Source organism: Olea europaea, unplaced genomic scaffold (assembly GCF_002742605.1).
Source record: "Olea europaea var. sylvestris unplaced genomic scaffold, O_europaea_v1 scaffold1279, whole genome shotgun sequence".
In the NCBI taxonomy this organism is placed as follows: Eukaryota; Viridiplantae; Streptophyta; class Magnoliopsida; order Lamiales; family Oleaceae; genus Olea; species Olea europaea.
The window spans coordinates 76,549-96,518 of NW_019230245.1; the positions used below are offsets into that span (position 1 = coordinate 76,549).

General features: G+C 35.3%; 2 protein-coding genes across 5 annotated transcripts; both read left to right on the top strand.

Annotated features, from left to right (window-relative positions):
* The first annotated feature begins 426 nt into the window (after positions 1 to 426).
* LOC111374706 lies at positions 427 to 8,209 on the top strand. Of its 3 annotated transcripts, none has more exons than XM_022997419.1 (8): positions 427 to 721; positions 899 to 1,062; positions 2,017 to 2,191; positions 2,619 to 2,713; positions 2,900 to 3,709; positions 6,120 to 6,389; positions 6,511 to 6,567; positions 7,629 to 8,209. In XM_022997419.1, the coding sequence occupies exons 2-8, from the start codon at positions 934 to 936 to the stop codon at positions 7,785 to 7,787; spliced, it is 1,695 nt and encodes a 564-aa protein (XP_022853187.1). In that variant the 5' UTR covers positions 427 to 721; positions 899 to 933; the 3' UTR covers positions 7,788 to 8,209. The 3 variants fall into 3 exon arrangements, with proteins under 3 accessions (XP_022853187.1, XP_022853188.1, XP_022853189.1); XM_022997420.1 differs by having other exon boundaries at positions 430 to 721; positions 944 to 1,062; XM_022997421.1 differs by lacking the exon at positions 427 to 721 and adding an exon at positions 1,846 to 1,919 and having other exon boundaries at positions 986 to 1,062.
* Positions 8,210 to 10,645: 2,436 nt separating this feature from the next.
* LOC111374708 (developmentally-regulated G-protein 2) lies at positions 10,646 to 18,364 on the top strand. Of its 2 annotated transcripts, XM_022997422.1 has the most exons (12): positions 10,646 to 10,766; positions 10,938 to 11,023; positions 11,389 to 11,456; positions 11,689 to 11,765; positions 12,218 to 12,398; positions 12,508 to 12,564; positions 13,500 to 13,574; positions 13,869 to 13,988; positions 15,040 to 15,210; positions 15,415 to 15,528; positions 15,739 to 15,909; positions 17,927 to 18,364. In XM_022997422.1, the coding sequence occupies exons 2-12, from the start codon at positions 10,954 to 10,956 to the stop codon at positions 18,020 to 18,022; spliced, it is 1,200 nt and encodes a 399-aa protein (XP_022853190.1). In that variant the 5' UTR covers positions 10,646 to 10,766; positions 10,938 to 10,953; the 3' UTR covers positions 18,023 to 18,364. The 2 variants fall into 2 exon arrangements, with proteins under 2 accessions (XP_022853190.1, XP_022853191.1); XM_022997423.1 differs by lacking the exons at positions 10,646 to 10,766; positions 10,938 to 11,023; positions 11,689 to 11,765 and having other exon boundaries at positions 17,927 to 18,350.
* The last annotated feature ends 1,606 nt before the right edge of the window (positions 18,365 to 19,970 follow it).

The following is a 19,970-nucleotide window of genomic DNA, read 5'->3' on the forward strand; positions in this document are numbered from 1 at the left end:
AAAATATAAATTTTTCTTATTTTTGTAATTTTTCATTTTTCAAAAAATTACTATTTTAAGATCCCACCTGATATTCATTTTTGTAAGAATAAAAATGAAAAATATAGTTGTTACGGGACTCACACAATAAATAAAAAGTCAAATATGGTGACTTAATGTGATAAATAACGATCATATTTTTCATTTTTGTGACCAAAGAATGGAAATCAAACGGAAGCTAAAATATAATCTCTCAAAAATGAGTAACCGAATGCTTACATCATAAGCCATAAAGGTCATAAGAGGAACATTGCTTTTCCATGGGGACATTTTCGTCATTTTAAGCCGTTGAACTTGATGCCCCGGTATCCGTACCCGCTTTAATGGAAGAGCAAGCAAAGCAACCACGGGCATATCCGGATTCTGCCTCCATCTCTCAAATCAAGTTGATTCGAGATTTGGAATCCGACTAAGTACACACTACACCCAGCGTGCTGGTAAAGCAAACAAAACACGTACTGACTAAACTAAAAAAAACACAGAATCCCCAAATGCAAAATTAAATCTCAAATTTTTTAATTTCCTTATTTTTTCAATTATCATCTTTCAATCGATTAAACTATCCAAATATTATCTTTTCCACATTTTCGAATTTTTGATTTCACCCGGGCACCGGAATATTCCAATCCACGGTTTCAGTTGCTCGATTCTAATCAAGTTTTTTGAAACCTTCTGTGATGAGGTAAATTACTGTTTTGATTTTATTCTGGTAATCGGTCACGATTGGAAGTGATTAATTTTATTTATTTTGAAAATATTTAATGCATGTTTTGAATGAAATTTCGTGTGTGGGATTTTGAAAGGTAAAAATATGTTGGAGACAAATATGTGGCTTGTTTTTTTTGTTTTTGGGTTTCAGTTAGTGTTCATGAGTTGCATGTGCTGGATTTTTCAATGGAAACAGTAGTTGATATTGTGGGAAATGAGGAAGCTAAAGTTGAAGATAGTGTTGCTGCAAGAAATAAGCCCACTCCAACCTCCCTGCAAATGATTGCTGATCCTGTTGTATATCAGCTTGTTCGGGTATACCACTATTCTTAAATTAGATTATAATTGACATTTATAATCCACATGTTTTTGTAAGATATCTTGATGCTTTTTAGTGTTGAACTGAATTATGATTTAAGTTTATGTTGTTAGGTTTCAGCTATTTCTTAAGAATCTTCTGATGCCTGACTTTTAATTGTGTGGTAGTCGTTGAACATGCTTCTAAGTTGTTAGACTTGTTAAATTACCCTTGAAAATTTTTTCTGAGTGAACTACTAGTTGCTTGTGGACATACACACTTGGTAGGAGTGCCTGACTCTTCTTCATATGAAAATTAACAATGTCTATTTACTCATGAGTATCTCCATAAATACATTCGTGCACAAGGAGGTAATTTCTATAGATGACAGATGGTTTCTGACATTCGTAGGCGGTAACCATTAACCAGTGATGGAAGACTATTATTTATCAAAATATCCTAATAATAAAATACAGATATTAATTATCATCTGGAATGCATATGTTAGATGGTTGTACACGCTGTTCGTTTCTTGTTTCTTCTTCGGACCTTGCTTTCATCAAGGGTGAGGGATTGATTGTAATGTGGTGGTTTATTTTGGTTTCTAACTTTGCTCTCGTGTGGATCAACTCTTCATCTCATATTTTATTATCTATGAGAAAGTACATTTAAAGTATTTGGACTATCACAGTGGTTGTGAGAGAATAAATACAATCTGATTGTACTGTCTGCATTTGATAATCTCATGCTATTAAACTGTAGAATGAACTTAATTTAATAGTTGAGTTGATATATTTTAGTAGATGCAAATAGAGCTTTTTAAGTTAGAAATCCCTGTGAGCATAATCAGGTAAGTTGTCATGGACAGTGTGAGGTAATATGATATCTTTTCTTTGGTGCTTTTTTGGTGGCGGGGCTTTGACTGTTTATCGTCTTTTAAGTAATTATTAGTTGTGATTATAATAAACTAGGTTGATGGAAATGGGAGATTAGTGCCTGCGACTGAGGATGAAGTTATGGAAGTAGAGGACTTGCTCGAAGATGACAAGAGCGAAAATAGATTTGTTTCAGACTCTGGACAAACTGTGGAATGCAATACAAATTGCGAACATGATCTGGATAAACTTCAGTTCAAAGCTTCAGAAGGTCGCTACTAGAATTTTTTTGTACTTTTGTTTATGTTCATGTGTTTTGCTATGCTACCATGAAATCGTGATGATTTTAGCACAAGTGATGCATTTTCTTTGATTATAATCACTTTGAAGGACTCAGCAGGTCATTTGCTACAATTCATTCTAGTTGGAGTCATATATTTACCACGTTACCTTGTCATTGTGTGAAATGTGCCAACGTACTTTTGCTTTATTTTTTTCCTTGGTTTTCAGATTTGTATCCTTTGAAAATTTTCATCTTTGAATGCTTTCCATGTTCCAAAGGAACAAGAATCCTCCTCCATCTGATAATTTGGTTTTGGACCTTTTTTTTAATTTGGCTCCTCTCTCTTCCTTCAACACTATGCCATATATCGATTTTTTCCTGCATTATATGTTTCTTAGACTTATTTGTATGACAGGGTTACCACTTGATAATGTAAAACTTGATGATGAAACCCCAAATGTGCCACCCGATCCTGTAGCTGATTTTGAGAAAGTAAATGTTCAACCTGAGGTACTCTATTTGGTCTTTTATGGGACGTTTTAAAATACTACAATTTAGTTCTTTTCATCCCCCCTCTCCCATTAATACTTTGCTTCATGTAAGAGCTTCATATAAGAGATCCTGTGTCTTTTTGATTTGGATGTTGGCCCTGCCATTTCCACTGATGAGAAGATCTGCTTTGAATGTACCATGCAGCAAAGCGTTGCTCTGTTGGCTCCAACTGCAGATTATGTCAGTATTTTCCAACTTGAGGGATCCCCAAAACCTTCCAATGGATTGGTTGAGAACGAGACCTCCACTTCTGCCATTGGTACTAGTTCAAAGCCTGATTTTTCTACGTTGAAAGGTGAGATACACGTGGATAATCTTACAGTAAAAGAACTTCAGGAGACTTTCAAAGCAACTTTTGGAAGAGAAACTTCTGTCAAGGACAAGCAATGGCTCAAGAGGAGGATATTAATGGGATTGACCAATTCATGTGATTTCTCAACCACGACTTTGGTCATCAAAGACAACGGAGTGGTAAAGAAATGTAAAGAAGAAACCTCTAATAGTGTGGAACACAATATTTTGAAAGACCCGGAAGTTGGATCTACGAGCGAGAACCATGAAAGTTCACCGACGTTCCATGATAGCGAGAAGGAAAGCCACTCAAACGCCACAGGCATGAAATTGCAGGATTATCCAACAGTGGATAATTATGGAAACGAAGATACTAACACAGAACAAAGAGCAACAAAAAGAGTCCGAAAGCCTACCAAACGATATATTGAAGAACTTTCAGAAGGAGAATCAAGGGATTCCTGTGCAAAGTTAATCTCCTCGGTCGGCCATCGTGCGTATAGTCAGCCATCCACAAACATGCATGTAACACCTGTTCAAAAAGTTGGACTAGATGGAAGATGGCTCATAAGGCGAGACTCACTTGGAGGTTCTGGAGTTCAGGTTCCATATGTTTCCAGGATTCGCCGGAGCCGTCCGAGGGAAAACTTTATGACTCTCATGGTAACGTGAAAAATACCTTCTTAGTTTTACAAGTTTGGATTTGAGAATCTGGAATAGTCACGATCATTTTCTGTGGTCTATTTAAATACTTTGAACTGCATTCAGTTGAACAAATAACAAACACGCATAGTTCATAAAGCCATTTGATGCTATAAGTGGAACCACTTTTGCTGCTTGATTATAATTTCTTTGGTAGCTAACCTACCTTTATTTGCATCTATTCCTGTCGTGGATGGAGCAAGTTGAGTGAGTTCTTCCCCCTTTCTGCCAAGGGCATAAATTCGTTATAAATGCTGCTTCTGCTCCAGTTTTACTTTTCCATTTAGAATCTTTTGAAACACGAAATCATTTCCTGTCTTCGTTAGCATTATATTCTATTTAGCATTGAAGAATGGTCTGTTGTTAAGCCAAAATGTAACTAATGTATGACTGGAAGGGTTTACTATATTTCGAAGTACTTTTGATGGAACAGGGGGATGTGATACTGGCACTGTAAGCTTGTTATATTGTGGTTAACAGTCTTTTAGATATAAATATATAATATGTAGAAGTTTAGCCTAGTAGCTTGGGCATACCAACCAGACCGGTACGTGGCTAAAACTAGACGTTGAAATTGGGAAAAAGTATTCAATGCCGACTCGTTTCCCGACTCGTTTCCCATATGGATTAAAGATCATCTGAGATAGACTTGTACCATCCTCCTAATTTACATTTTAGCAATACTTACTACCTCAAATCTGGATGTTCACTGTCTGAACTAGAAAGATTAACTGAACCTTGTTGAAGCTTATTTGGGAATGCAACTCAAATGAGTCTTGTCTCAACTGCCTGGGGTTGGTCTAGAAAATCTAGATAATACTATTTTGTTATGTCTTACTACGTAACTATTTTGATAGATATCGAAGGTAGTAGTTATAACTGACTCTAGTTAACACATCTTTGATTGCTCCTAGGTGTCTAAACTAAGAGCTACACGATACAATGTATAATAACCCAAAATTCTCTACATGTCAATAGCCTAAGTTTAGGGACCAAATTGATGCTTGATGACCATAGTTTAAGGACCAATTTATACAGAGACTAAGGTTCAAGGACAAATTTACACATCAACTATAATTTAGGGATCATATCGCATACCGATGAAAGTTTTGGGGCCAAGTTTCATACACATCCATAGTTGAGGGACTATAGCATATATATGTGTGTGTGTGCGCACACGCACACGCGCACACACACACACACAGAGTATCTACATACGGTAAGAAATAATTATTGCATGTTTTTATTATGGTAAGGAATAATTTGATGCAAATTTTGGTAGCTACCATAATTAAAAGAATCAATTAAGGAAACTTTCATTTTTTATTTAATCATACCAAAAATCAAAAAGGTAATTAACATATATGATATGTATGTATATGTTAACTACCATAATTAAAAGAATCAATTAAGGAAACTTTCATTTTTTATTTAATCATACCAAAAACCAAAAAGGTAATTAACATATATGATATGTATGTATATGTTAACTACCATAATTAAAAGAATCAATTAAGGAAACTTAAAAACCAAAAAGGTAATTAACATATGTAATATGTATGTATTTGTTAATTACCATAATTAAAAGGATTAACTAAGGGAACTTCCCTTCTATTTAATTGGAATAATAAAATGGAAATGGTAAAATATATATATATATATATATATCCCCCCAAAAACACACACGAACATTTTTTCAAAAATTCTCCTACGTGCTAATACGATCATCAAATTCAAGGTAAGTGAAATACATGTATTTCATTGTTTAAAATTACAGAAGTCAATATTATGATCATGTTATGAAATCATGGAGTTTAGTAGCACTACACATGAAATTAGCACCACGAAGTTCGGTTTTTATAATTTCGTGTCTCATCAAGTATGTTCACAAATCTCATGGACTTCAGTTATTCATGTTATGTTATTTCACTTATTTAGATCATCATTTATACGAAACATGATTTTTTTCTAGGTAATAATTAATTAGTGATTTGAGATGGATGAAGATTGGGCGAGCACACAACGGTCGCTAATAAAATATTTTATTGATGTTATGTTATGATTTATTGATGTTTTGACGATCAAATTATTTTGGTTTTAAAGATTTTAAGTTTGAATATGTTGTTCTTAATTTTCATTTTCTTTTGAAAACTTTTATGTTTTAATAAAGTGATTGTTCAAGAATTTTATTCATTAAAAATATTAAAGTTATTGTTCAAGAATTTTATTCGTTTTACAATGAGTTGCATTTTGAATTCTCATACCATTGAGGGTATCTTGTGGCATCTTCATTTCTAGTTTTTAATGATGAAGTAGTTCGTAAGTAAAGATGACAAGTTCTCCATTGCTGATGGGAACTTTATGTGCGTAGCCTGTTACTTCATCTGATAAGCTGTACACTGAAAGGAAAGTTGAGCTGGAGGAGCTTAAGAACTTGGATTCAAATGAGAATTCAGATGATGACACGGTAGCTATGCCTGCAGCAACTGGAAGAATGAGGAGGAAGCATCATCGACCTTGGACTCTAAGTGAGGTTGTTAAGCTAGTTGAAGGGGTCGCCAAATATGGTGCTGGTAGATGGTCTGAGATTAAACGCCTTGCCTTCGCATCTTATTCTTATAGAACCTCTGTTGACCTCAAGGTAGGATAAAGTATTTTATAGTTAATCTAGTCAAAGCAGGCTTAGTCTCCACTTACAGCTTAGGTATGAGATTGAACTTTGTAATTTTCTTAAGATTCGCTAACATATTATTATTTTGCAGGACAAGTGGAGGAATCTGCTGAGAGCTAGTTTTGCACAGTTGCCAGCTGAAAAGGGGGTGAGCAAATTGTTCCTTTTACATTCATCTTAGGCTCTCAGCACACCTCCCCACCCCCCAACCCACACACACATTACACAACCAACCCTTCCACACATAAAATGCTCGACTTAAATTTGATTTGGAAAGTAGATATCTGCTAATTTAAAGTAAGATTATGCTGCTAATAAACATGAACACCATATACCCTTTTCTTTACTCTTTCTTAATATTTGGAGGGAGGTATGAAGTTTAGTCACCAAGGAACACTTTTATGAATTGACTTTGTCATTTCACACCACACTTGTAATTATGGTTTGGGCAGACATTGATCATTGCATGAAGATGTTTGGAGTAGTTAATTTTATATTTAGTATTAATGTGCTTTTCAAGTCTGGTTGACATATTCCCTGTCTATTAAGCCTGATTGGCTGGAATAATTTTCGTTATGACAGTCCATTTCGGATTTTGACGGTGCTAATAGTGTTGATTTCTGATCATGTTCTTTTGAAGTGGTTGTATTTATAATGGTTGCTACGTGTTGTTCTTTTACATTTGGAGTTCCTGTGAACTGCAGATCTATTTTTGAAACTCAAGTACATTTTTGGCAAAATTTAAATTATATTTTAAGCTGGTCAAACATTTTTTTTATTTTATTCCCACATTCCCTGTGACCACAACTTACTACTCAGTTATTATCCACACATTTCATAAGACCCACATATTATAATCACTCAAAAGAAATATAAAACATACTTTACAAGAGGGAGAGAGAGAGTATTATTGTTATTGTGTTGGGAAAAGAGAAGGGGTGGGGGGCGATGTGACATTTACTTTCATGCTCTACACCCTCAACACTAGAATTTTAAATTTCTGAAGATATAATTTCTTGAACTCTTTATCATCCGTATGATGCAAAAGATTCTCATTTTAGTTTTTATGTACTATATCATTTCAGATTTACGGTTGCTTGCTCTGCTGAATAATGTCCTGCAACCATGCCTCAAATTCTTCATTTTGCTTCTTTCAAATATCCTTATTTTTATTTTCCATTAAGTGGAGTTTAACCACTTCGATTACAGATGCAGAATTCCCGTAAACATGCTTCAATTCCGATCCCTGCTCCAATTCTGTTACGAGTAAGAGAATTGGCTGAAATGCAAGCACAGGTTCCTCCGAGCTTCAGCGCAAGCAAGTTTGCTGGACACACTGGTAGCGATAGAAGTGGTGTACATGAATAAGTCCAGAGTTCTCTTAGTATTGCACATACCAGATTTTAGTTGTCTAAATTAGGAGCAAGTTTGATAGAACTGTCGTTACTGTAACTGTTTGGTATCGCGTTGATTGTTGGGCATTTCTTGGACGAATAATAGTTTGTGGACTACGATAACTGGTGTTTGTTATTTTGAGGCTCAAGTCATTTCGAGGTGCCACTCGTTCAATATTTGTAGCTTAACGTGTAATGAAGCAGAGAAATCTTTTGCCTTTTACTGTCAAAATTTAGATCCAAATCTGTGCTTAAATGTGTAAGAAAACATGTACAATGAGCATGCAAGCTGGCAGAATGAGTACTGGGAAGAATGAAAATTTACAGCATGCTCAAATGTTTTTGAGTTTTGCCATTCAAACAGGGCCAATGACAGGAACACCTCGGTCTTTGTTATGCTGCGGGCCTCATGAAATTCAAGATCCACCTCGGTTCTGGATTTAAACCTGCGATTTAATCCCAGGTTTTGTAGCAGAGTTCAATGCTTTTCTACTTGTATATTTATGCTGAACTGATCTATAATAAACAATTTATAAAGTCGATTAGTTTACATGTCAATGACTTTTAACCAAGTGGATAATGTTAAAAAGTGATGCCTATAACGCGTTTGTTTACTCAGTATAGGATTATGCTTCTGCACATCGGCTTATTAACATTTCCACTCTTAGTTTAATTTTGTATATGATGCTATTTATAGAAAATATTTTATAGTTTTTATCTACATAAAATGAAAATGGAACACAAGAAGTCTCTTCAGTTATAGGTGAGATATGTGTCCAAATACGATGTAAGATAATCCTATAAGAAATAGGATATAAGCTAGTTATTATTAACGGCCATTCTCATTTTTTCACTCAACTTGGTCCCTTTTAAACAAATTGCTCTTTGTAGGAAATTATTTTTTTCATTTCTAGCAAAAACGTGAACTCTCTAAAGTCACACGTATATAAATATATAGATTATTCTCCAGCTTTCTCGCGTCTAGCTCAAGTTAGCATTGTTTTTTTCCAACAATATTTGATTAAAAAAAAAAAAAAGAGCCTATTACACATATTGTACAGCATGGCTTACTATCCCCTCACAATACGGAAGTCCATGAATTTTTTATTCATGGTAGGTCCTCTTTCATGTGATGGGGCTGTACACCACTATCAGTATTCCTCAAAAAATTCGAACCATGCCACCAAGCATCAAACCCTAGACATTAAACCATTTTACAAAAAGTAGGAAACATTAGGGGTCATTCTCCATGTTTCGCTCTTGTAGTTTTTAGTTTTGAATTCATTTTGGATTTTGTGATTTGAGTACATGTTTTGAAATTGTTAAAAAAATGTTCTTTTTGTGATTTCTGCAAAACTGTTTTTCAAAACACAAAAATGGAAAATACGTTTGCTTTGAAATTTTGAGAATAATTTTAACAATCGTCGAAAATCACCACATGTCACCCACTGCCACCACCACCACCACCACCGAAAATCACCATTGTTAACAATTTTTAACAACGCTGCCACCAGTCACTACTGTCAATCAAAATCAACGCAACCACCACTTCCATTGCTAAAAATCACCATTATCGACCGCCACCAGCGCCATCAACCACTGCCAAAATCAACACCACCACTATGAACCATCAACTAAAATCAACACCTCCACCACCACCATGAACCGTCAACCATTGCCACCACCACTGCCAAAGGGGAGAAACGCAGAAAACAAAGAAGAAAAGGGGGAAATGCAGAAAAGAAAATCAACCAAAATCAACATCACCACCACCACAATCAAACATACCACCACCAAATCGACAGTGAACTTTGCCTCCCCTAAACTGTAGTTGGCGTCGAAGAGAGAAGATGGAGACGGATGCAAAAGAATGGGTCGCGACGTTACGTTCACAGTAGCGTCACCTCTCAACGCTGGGGCTAGCATCGGCACATCACCTTCGTCGCCTCTCCACGTTGAAGCCGGGGTCGAGGAAAGAGGAGGAAAAGAGTTGAAGGAAGAGAGAAGGGAGACGGGGAGACGGCTTAATGGTTTCTCTCTCCTGTTTTGCGTGTTTTCAACATGTTTGGGTTTTGTACAGAAAACGTCCAAAACGTCGAAAAATTTGTTAATACTTCATACATATTTGAAAAGTTCGATTAGTTGGTTGAAAGACTAAAAAGTGAGCTTTCGAGGGGGCACGCATGCAAGAAGGAAGTTTGAGTTTGATGCAAATGGCTAATATTAGCCGAAACATCTCCCAATTGAGTTTCAACTATTGGTAAGGCGGTCAAACTTCCTTCACGAGAAGGTGCGGCTGGATCACTTCCTTTTCAGGGAGTGCCACAACTTTCTCCATTTTATTTTTTTATTTTTGTAAAGAAGAAGAAAGGAATTCTATTTTCTCGCCTATTTACAACGGACAAGTAAATTCATTCGAAGATTAATGACGAAAGGTTGGTTTGTTTATCCACGATTAGATAATGCGTTTTCTTTACAATTATTTTTTTTTCGAAAATTCATTTTCGAAAACATAAAAGAGAATTCATTTTCACTGTTTTCAAAAATCTAAAATAGAAAACAGTTTGAAAACAACAAAGAGAACACGACTTAGCCCCTGTTTGCTTCCCATTAAATTAAATTACATTATATTTTATTTTTCTCTCTCCTATTTTCAACCATACAATCTTTCATAAAATAATATTACACGTAAATCGAAATTTTTTCGTTCTTTTTCAATCATTCATTTTTCTAAAAAATACTATTCTCTCCATTTTCATTTTCAGGTAATGAGGGTCAAACGGGGGCTTCAATTTTAGTACTTTTTTAGCTCGACATTGTCCAATACTGACACACGACTTTAGTTTTCTCTCTCGCTTTGGTGGCAGAACGTACGCTATCTCCTCAGAAGCCCTAGACGTTCTTCCACTTTCCACCAGCTAGCTCAAAGTAGCATCCGGAGACATTTTATTAGGTAATTTTGTTCTTGAAGTTGCATTGGACTAGCAAATTACGCCTAGTTTACGAGAAAATTGTTGCTTATCGACTATTGATTTAAATCACTTTGCTTTTATTGACATGACAATCGGCGCAGTTATTGGTTATTCCTATTTGATATGACATATCTTGTTCTAAATCATTGCAGATAAATTTGAGGAACCATGGGTATTATAGAAAAGATCAAAGAAATTGAAGCCGAGATGGCTCGAACCCAGAAAAATAAAGCCACTGGTAAGATGCATTTTAATCACCATTTCTTGTGCAACTCTCTTTTTCTCTAAATCTAGAGCGGCGGTGATGACTAAGACTTAGGATGAGAATGTTTACATGGTATTTAGTAATACAGAGTTAGGGCCATATATTTGGAATTTGGATGGATAATTAAGGTTTTTTTTTGACTAATTATATATGTAGCTCACATGTCAATTCTATTTAGTAAACATAGTTCAGCTCTGTAGATACTCTGCTTGGATTCCCCACATATTTCAGAGTTTCTGATGTGACATGTTCCTTATATTACTCGTCTGGTTGAAGAATTTTTCCTTCTTTAGGTCTGTTAATTAGGTACTAATTTGAATTCTCTTCCTTGGAAACAGAATATCACCTGGGTCAGCTCAAGGCTAAGATTGCAAAGTTGAGGACACAATTATTGGAACCCCCAAAAGTATGCAACTCTTATAATTTTTTCACGGTTTATCTGATAACTCATATTGATCTGTGTATAACTCATATTCCTTGTTCTCTTAATCTCAGGATTATGGACTTTTTTAATGCATGTGATTTTACTTGTTGGAATCTTGAAGTTTGAACCCTTCAAGTTTTCCCCCGTGTAATGACTATTTAACATTTCTGCATAAGTGATGTTCTATCTTGATAATTCTTCAATGCTGCATTAGGGTTCTAGTGGAGCTGGAGAGGGGTTTGAAGTTACAAAATTTGGCCATGGACGTGTTGCACTAATAGGATTTCCCAGGTTTGGCATTTTATTACTTAAGACTGTAGGTTCTAGGAAAATATAATTACCATCAAGAATATAGATAGGATGGTTAAGGGATTTTTCTTGAGCTAGTAAAAATGGATTTTGATTTTGTACATGATGTTGGGTTAGATGGGCCTTAGCAAGTGAATTGATGTGTTATGAACTTGTACTTGTTTCTAGCTCACGTGTGAGGGCACTCACAGCATTGATGGGGACGCAATCCACTCCTTCCATAGCATTTCTTTTCTACTGGTTTTTCACAAACTAAAGATAATGCTTCCACGTTGCAAGTGTAAAATGTAGCATGCTGATCTTTAAGATGCATCTGAACTTCCAAAATGAAGGATAGTTATTCACCTGCATGTTCTTCTTTCTCCGTGGCATAAAGAAATTCTTCAAAAACAAACTTGTGGTCTATTATTTTTTATTTTTTTAACCTTTTACAGTGTTGGAAAATCGACGCTCTTGACAATGTTAACTGGAACGCATTCAGAAGCTGCATCGTATGAGTTCACCACGCTTACCTGTATCCCCGGTATCATTCATTACAATGATACTAAAATCCAGTTGCTTGATCTTCCTGGAATCATAGAAGGTGCATCTGAAGGCAAGGGGCGTGGTAGGCAGGTAAAGAATTTGAACTGTAATAACATTGAGCTACCACTTGGCTGGTGAGTTTGGACAAATGTGAAGATGACATTAACCATGATTAGGGCATTTTCAATTTTAAGCTCAGGTCATTGCCGTTTCCAAATCATCAGATATTGTGTTGATGGTTCTCGATGCTTCAAAAGTAAGTGTTACTCTTTCAGCTGTAATTGTAGTCTTGTAGTCTGGGGTCTGTTTAGCAAATGATGGTTTCTGTTTTGTCATGTTACAGTTGTTTTGTGCTTTCGTTTTTTTTTATCGTTGTGGTTTTGAATTCACAACATCACATCATTTCCTATTGGTAAACTCTTGACACAGACTATTCTTTCGCCTTCATGAGTGTGTCAACGTGCAGTGATGAGCGAGGAATGATCAGACACTTATAATCTTCCCACAGCTCTTGCTCCCTATAACCTGTGTGTTTGTTTCCTTAAAAGCATATCTATAAAACAAAATGTTATTCTGATAAGTGATAAGAAACAATATGGTTACTGGATATTATTATTTCTGGGTGATGCCTTATTTGGCTGTTAAAGTTCCTATTAGGAAGAAGTTATTTGCTTTACCTTGTCTGTTTGATTAGGTTGATGCAATTATGTCTTTTTCCATGCTCAATTAGAGTCATCTGTAATGTTACATCCTGTAATGGTAGTAAATAAATAAATTAATAAATAAAAGATTTACCAAGTTTCATGAATTTTAAAAAGCATGGTGGTACTATTTCAGCATTTGTTTCATCTAGCTATTAGCAACTTGAACCCAGATGATTATTTCATATGCAAGCTTTTGTGTTTCTGTTGAGTGGAGCCCAATATTTTCCCTTAGCTTGTTAACCGACCAAGGAAAATTTCAGAGTGAAGGACATCGTCAAATATTGACGAAAGAGCTTGAATAATAAATAAAAGATTTACCAAGTTTCATGAATTTTAAAAAGCATGGTGGTACTATTTCAGCATTTGTTTCATCTAGCTATTAGCAACTTGAACCCAGATGATTATTTCATATGCAAGCTTTTGTGTTTCTGTTGAGTGGAGCCCAATATTTTCCCTTAGCTTGTTAACCGACCAAGGAAAATTTCAGAGTGAAGGACATCGTCAAATATTGACGAAAGAGCTTGAAGCTGTGGGCTTGCGTCTGAACAAAAGACCACCTCAGGTAATGCATTCTTTAATAGGCCATTGTCTGTATGCGTATTTGTATTTTCTTGCATTTTTTTTCCTGAATCTTGTTTGCTTAGTATCACCAAGATATAAATATAAGCTTGCATATTGGGAAATTTTGTTATGACAACACAATTTGAGAAGTAGACATTATTTTGAGAAAACTCAAAATTGAAGAGATGGCATTCAATTTGAAAAGTAGTTCATGTTGTATTTGTTCTCTTTTTCTGGAACTGAACTTTTATTTCTGAATCTTTTGCATCATAATTTGTGATATTGGATCCGACAGATATACTTTAAGAAGAAAAAAACTGGGGGAATTTCTTTCAACAGCACCTTACCATTAACTCACGTGGATGAGAAGCTTTGCTATCAGATATTACATGAATACAAGATTCACAATGCAGAGGTACTCTCTCTTTCCACATAATTTCATCATTCATTCAAGTGTAATGATGTCCAGTTCCCGTTTACTTCTGACATATGATCTTCAAATTCATCATAACTAAAAAGAAAGAAATGGAACACTCTTCCACTGACGATGAAGAGTTGAGGGAATATTTGCTTTTTCATGTTATATGCATTAACAATGACAAATTTGGCATCAGCTTCAATGTTGCTGTATGCAATATGCTATATCTAACATTACAACTTATTATCGAGGTTCTATATTTATTTTGAGAACTTAGGAAACATTTGCGGATGGAGTCAAGGTATATCAGTTTTGCAGGTAACACATAGTATTTCACTTTCTACCTTTGCTAAATTTGCGGTATGGAGTGGGATTCTATAGTGAATTTCAAAACTAATTGTCCCTGTGTGGTTAGAACTAGGTCCCATGATTTCCTGGCCACCCTGCTCCCCCGGCAGGTGGTTGATGGTTTGCTTCTGGGGATCTTGGAGCAGTAGGTCTGCTCAAAGGCACTCCATTATTTCTAAATTTTCTTCAAATAACCTTGAACTGTGACTTTAATTTCATGTTATATATTTTCGATTGTTTTAATCTGAAAAATGATCATTTTAAAATGATAAATGACAAATCTAAACCATTTTAATCTCTTAAAATATTTCGATAGAATTGGATGGAAAATGGTATTAACTACTTTATTACACTAAACATCTTGATGTCCTTTCTGGTCATTTGACATTTTTACGCTACTTATAAGTTATAGGTAACCAGTTTGTAAACTATGAAACTATTTATAGTGTAGTTTACCAAACTGCTAAAAATTGTAATACTACTAATACGTAAAACAATTAAAGTTCCTCATAATTAACTTGTTTAAGCTCAGAAAGAAAAGAAACTGCTAGGAGTCTCTCTATAATATTTTAGTTCTTGCAATGCTTTTATTCTGCTAGTAGCTTCTTTCTATGATGATTAGTTATTGCATATGAAGACTTTGTATTGCCTCCAGCCAAGATTTCTCTTAGCCATCTTGTTTTCCACAATAAATTGTCAGGTTTTATTTCGTGAAGATGCCACAGTGGATGATCTTATTGATGTAATCGAGGGAAATCGTAAATATATGAAGTGTATCTATGTCTACAACAAAATAGATGTCGTGGGTATTGATGATGTGGACAGATTAGCTAGACAGCCGAATTCCATTGTTATTAGCTGCAACTTGAGGGTAAATATGACATTCTTATAAAATCGTCCATGTTTAAAGTTCCTGGGTCGTAAATAACCATCTGTTGCGTATTGTTGAAAAGTTATTTCCATATTTTCTAGTCCTCGCTTAAACAATAATTAGGAGATTAATACAACTTAGTTGCAGTTGTGGACACAAATTTTCCGAGTGAGTTAATGTTAAGTTATCATGTTGCTTAAATAGCTGAATCTGGACCGCCTTCTAGCGAAAATGTGGGAGGAGATGGGCCTTGTCAGAGTTTATACCAAGCCTCAGGGCCAGCAACCAGACTTCAGTGACCCTGTGGTCCTCTCTGCGGTATGTCTCCGAGTCATAATAATTGAGAATGCATTTGTGAATACGAATTTCTTTGGAGCTGTTTTTATAGTAAATTATGTTCCTTCTCCTTCCTCATTGACATATATTCATGACATATTTTGGTTCTTGATGTTAGGGTGGCAGAATTCTGCTGCCTTTCTCTATTTCAAGTGACATATTTTACGTTATGTAATTTGGATTTTATTTTAGGGTAGAGGTGGCTGCACAGTTGAAGATTTTTGTAACCACATTCATCGGAGCCTGGTAAAGGATGTGAAGTACGTATTGGTTTGGGGCACAAGTGCAAGGCATCTCCCACAACATTGTGGCCTTAGTCATGGTCTGCAGGACGAGGATGTAGTACAGATTGTTAAGAAAAAGGTACCAAACTCTCTTGAAGACACTTTTCGTCTCTTAGTAAACGCATTGTTTTAGATAAAACAAAGGTAAAAAATAAGTTTTTTTAGTCCAGCTGGCTGTGAGTCCTTCCTGTGTTTCCAGTGTTTTTCCGCAGTGATCCTTTACGTCGATTGAGACAAGTTGAAAATAGAAATTGGCTCGTACATTGGAAGCACGATAGAGTCTTGTTACATAAGATTATATAAGAAAATCATAGTTATCAAACCCAGCTTGATCATTGACCTGTCCAATGTACATGGCACAAGTCAGAATGGTGGGTGATTGGAGAATTACAAAAAAAAAAATTCAAATTATACTGTTTGATTAATCTCTTTGAATTATTTAGCTGTATGTTTTTCTTAAAATTTTCTTTTTGATGATCGAGGTTTTAAATGGTTTATCTTGAACTTATTTTTTCTTCTTTTGTTTTTGTCAAGTTTTTCATTTCTTTTTCCTTTTGTTATAGACACATCATTGATACTATAAACTATTTTTCTTACTGTAATGAGTCATTTTAATGGAAAAAGGAAATATATTTTGGCTTTTGATTCACAACTTCTTTTTCAGATTGCTGTTTCCTGATTTCATACTCCATGAACCTTCTATAAAGCTTATATTTTTCTCTGTTTTCTCTGTACGGACTTTTTTCCTTACGAGAAATTAGATATAGGTTAGTTAAAATTTCATCTCTCTATACATAACAATAAATTCATAAGATAATTAATCATGTTGATAAATGGAAATGTTAGCAAAAATTCTCTTGAAGAACCTTTATTTGGTTATTACATTCATACACTATGTGGCAAATACAAGGAGCCCTTAATTTTATGTAAGTGTACATTGAAAAAGATTTGAAATTAGTGAAAAAATGGTAACAAATTTTTTCGTCATTGTAATTTTTATATACTACAATAGTATTGTGATTGGAGTGGCAGAGTGGGAATGTGTTTGAGGATAAACTAAATGTCACAAGAACGAGACTTAGCTGCAGCATCTCTGGAGCTCTTCAGGAGCCATCCAGTTTAACAAAACTGGGTCACTGACTTTCTTATAATCCAGCGAGGCTAGATGGTTTTTGACCAGTTCACTTGTAATCTAGTCAAGTTGACTCTCCCAAAATGGTTTGCACTGACGGGTCACCGCTTTTTCTGTCCCAACTGCTTGGGCTGGTCCGATTTATAACTTGCAGCAACCAGTTTACAAATTGGAGTGGCTCGACACAATGATAAGGGAAATGCAAGCATTTAAACTTAGAAGCATGTGCACATTTCACTTCCAAAATTCTTAGAACTATGAAAACACCAGTTTTTCTATGCTACTTCATAATGTGTTATCTAGAGTTGGGGTTTGTGGTGACACTTCACTATGAAGTCTGCTGTCATTGTCAACCTTTATGTAAGGCCTAAGATTTAAATAGAAGACCTAATGATTTCCCTTCTAACAACTTTCCAAATAATTTCTTGTTTTCAGTCTCATTTCAATTGATTGTAGTTGGCTGAGGATCGAGAAATTTTCGCGATGGTTGCATTCAAAAGATTTTTGCACAAATGTTGTGATTTTATGTTTCTCTCATTACTTATATTTATTATTTTGTCCGGTATGGATGTTATGCATGGTTTTGGACTGTGCCTGTAAGATTTTGGTCGGAATTGTGCTGTGGGTACGAAGGAGGTGAGCTTATAAGGGGGAGCTAGTCGAGCTTGAGCCACTCGAATATCACATGAATTGTGCTCAAATAATTTTGAATATATTATTTATTTCCTTATGTGATCAATATTTCGACACTATATGCGCACATGTGCTTGTTAATATTCGACTATGCAACTTATCTATCTGATATGCATGAGATATACTGGTTTTAATATTTGGCCATGCAATTTATCTATTTGATATACATGAAGTATACTGGTGCAAATACACTGAAATTATCTTATTTTTGACCACTGAATGGAATGCAAATCCTCGAAAAGGTATGAACCAAGTAACTGTCTTTTTGCAGGAGAGGGAGGATGGAGGTAGAGGAAGGTTTAAATCACATTCAAATGCTCCTTCTCGAATATCTGACAGAGAGAAGAAGGCTCCTTTGAAAACATAATGTCGAGTGGGGTGCTACGTCGTGGAGTTGTTGTGTGTGATGCATTCTACAAAATATTAACTTCTGGGATGAATTACATTTTGAGGGAACAGCTAAAGAATTTTAGTCTTCCTCTGAAGTGCACTCGCTGAGTAGATGTTTCTCCTCAAATTTGAGTAGTTATTTATAATTTATACTATGGTGTTGATGTAGAGCTTTGGAAAGATCAAGTTTGATTTCAATAGTTTGTTATACAAATTTCAACAAGATTTATATTCATAAAAACTGCTCAAAAACTAGAACTGTGTTTTGAGTTAATTACTCACTGCAGCTTCAATTTCACCCGTAATTTTGTTGCCTTCACTCATTCTTCATACGGTGAGACAAAATGGCCAAGTGATTAGCAATTTCAACAGAAAAAAAGCATGTTCTGTGCCATTTTTTTGTTTACATGTAGTGAACGACCTGAATGTTTATATAGTCACAAGATGATATTTTAGGTTTCAAGAACGATGGATGTGCTGTGGGATGAAGGTTTTTGATGTTATGGGAGCTGGAAATTTTTTGGTAGCTTTCTTAGAGTCTCTTTCCCTGTGCCTATAGAAACAACCACTGTTACTCTTGCTTGGTTGGTTTTCTGCAGAACAAATTGCTCAAAATATGACGTTTATTATGTCAATTTGAGAGCAGATGTTGCTCGAATTGTACGAGTAACTTTGAGCTTGTAGAAGGCTTTCTTTATGTCCACAGATTCTAGGTATTGTGTGAAATTTAGAGGAATTTCTTCATGTAGTTACCACAGATTAACTTGAATCCTGAAACGCCTGTTGCTCATGTTTTTCAACACGCAGAACTGAAACATTGTGGGAGGTGAAGCAAAGAGAGTTGATGTACTTGCACTTTCTTCTTGAGTTAGGACTTCGGCAAAGTGGTGGCAATACTTTACATCAGATGAGTTGGAGGTCCTATGTCAAAGTCGATGTGTTGGATGGATATAAAATGTAGTAGTATGGTTGACTGATGGGGGACCCTCATGGAGTGGACTTGAGGTGAAATCTCGAACTAAATTTTGGGTGATATTTGGGATCGTACCTTCACCATGAGTTATAACATTTGGACAACTGCAATTCGGTAATACCCTTTTACAATAGTACTGAAAATATAATTGTTTTAGGTCTTAACGTAGATTTGATAATAGCAATGAATCGATTGAAGAAACAAAAATGTATTTGTAAATAGAAAAATGGTGGTGGTGGTCGTGCTGGTGATTTCACACTAATAAAAAGTAAACAACTTCAAATATAAGTTGTTTTCCTATTTTGCCAGGCTTGGAAACTGAAGTCAGACCACCTTTCCCCTCGGAAGCATGAAAGAGGTACGCGTATTGCTATAATGTATGTCACAGTAATCGAGTTATTTGGAAATAAACATTATCGTTTCTTATATTAGTTCTTTGCAGCGTAAGTTCAAATTAAAAAGGGGATACTTGCAGCAAAAGTCTCAAAGCTTTGAAATACTAGCAGATTTTTCCTAGACTTTTGATTGTTGCAGCAATCACTCATAAGCTTTTTAAACATTGCAGGTGAAGTTTTTCTGAACAGTTTCCATCCACAATTTCGTCAGTTGACAAAAAGAGTAACTTTTTATTTATCACATTAAATAATTAAATTAATTAAAAAAAAAAAAACACAATCTTCTTCTTCCTCTCACCCTACGCCCACTCCCACACCCCACCTCAAACTCAAAATCAGTCACCCGATCACCGCCACCTCCACCTCTATGATGTTGCTAATTCTAATGAAAAAGATGTGTAGAAATGTGGTGCCATAAATTATCAGTGATTCAGTTAGCGGAGATTTTTCACTCATGTAATTGTTTACCATCTGGAGATAGAGTTTCAAATTTTATAGCTCAACCCCGAAAAAATTCAAGCTAAAATATTAGTGCTTAATTTTTATCTGCTTTTCGA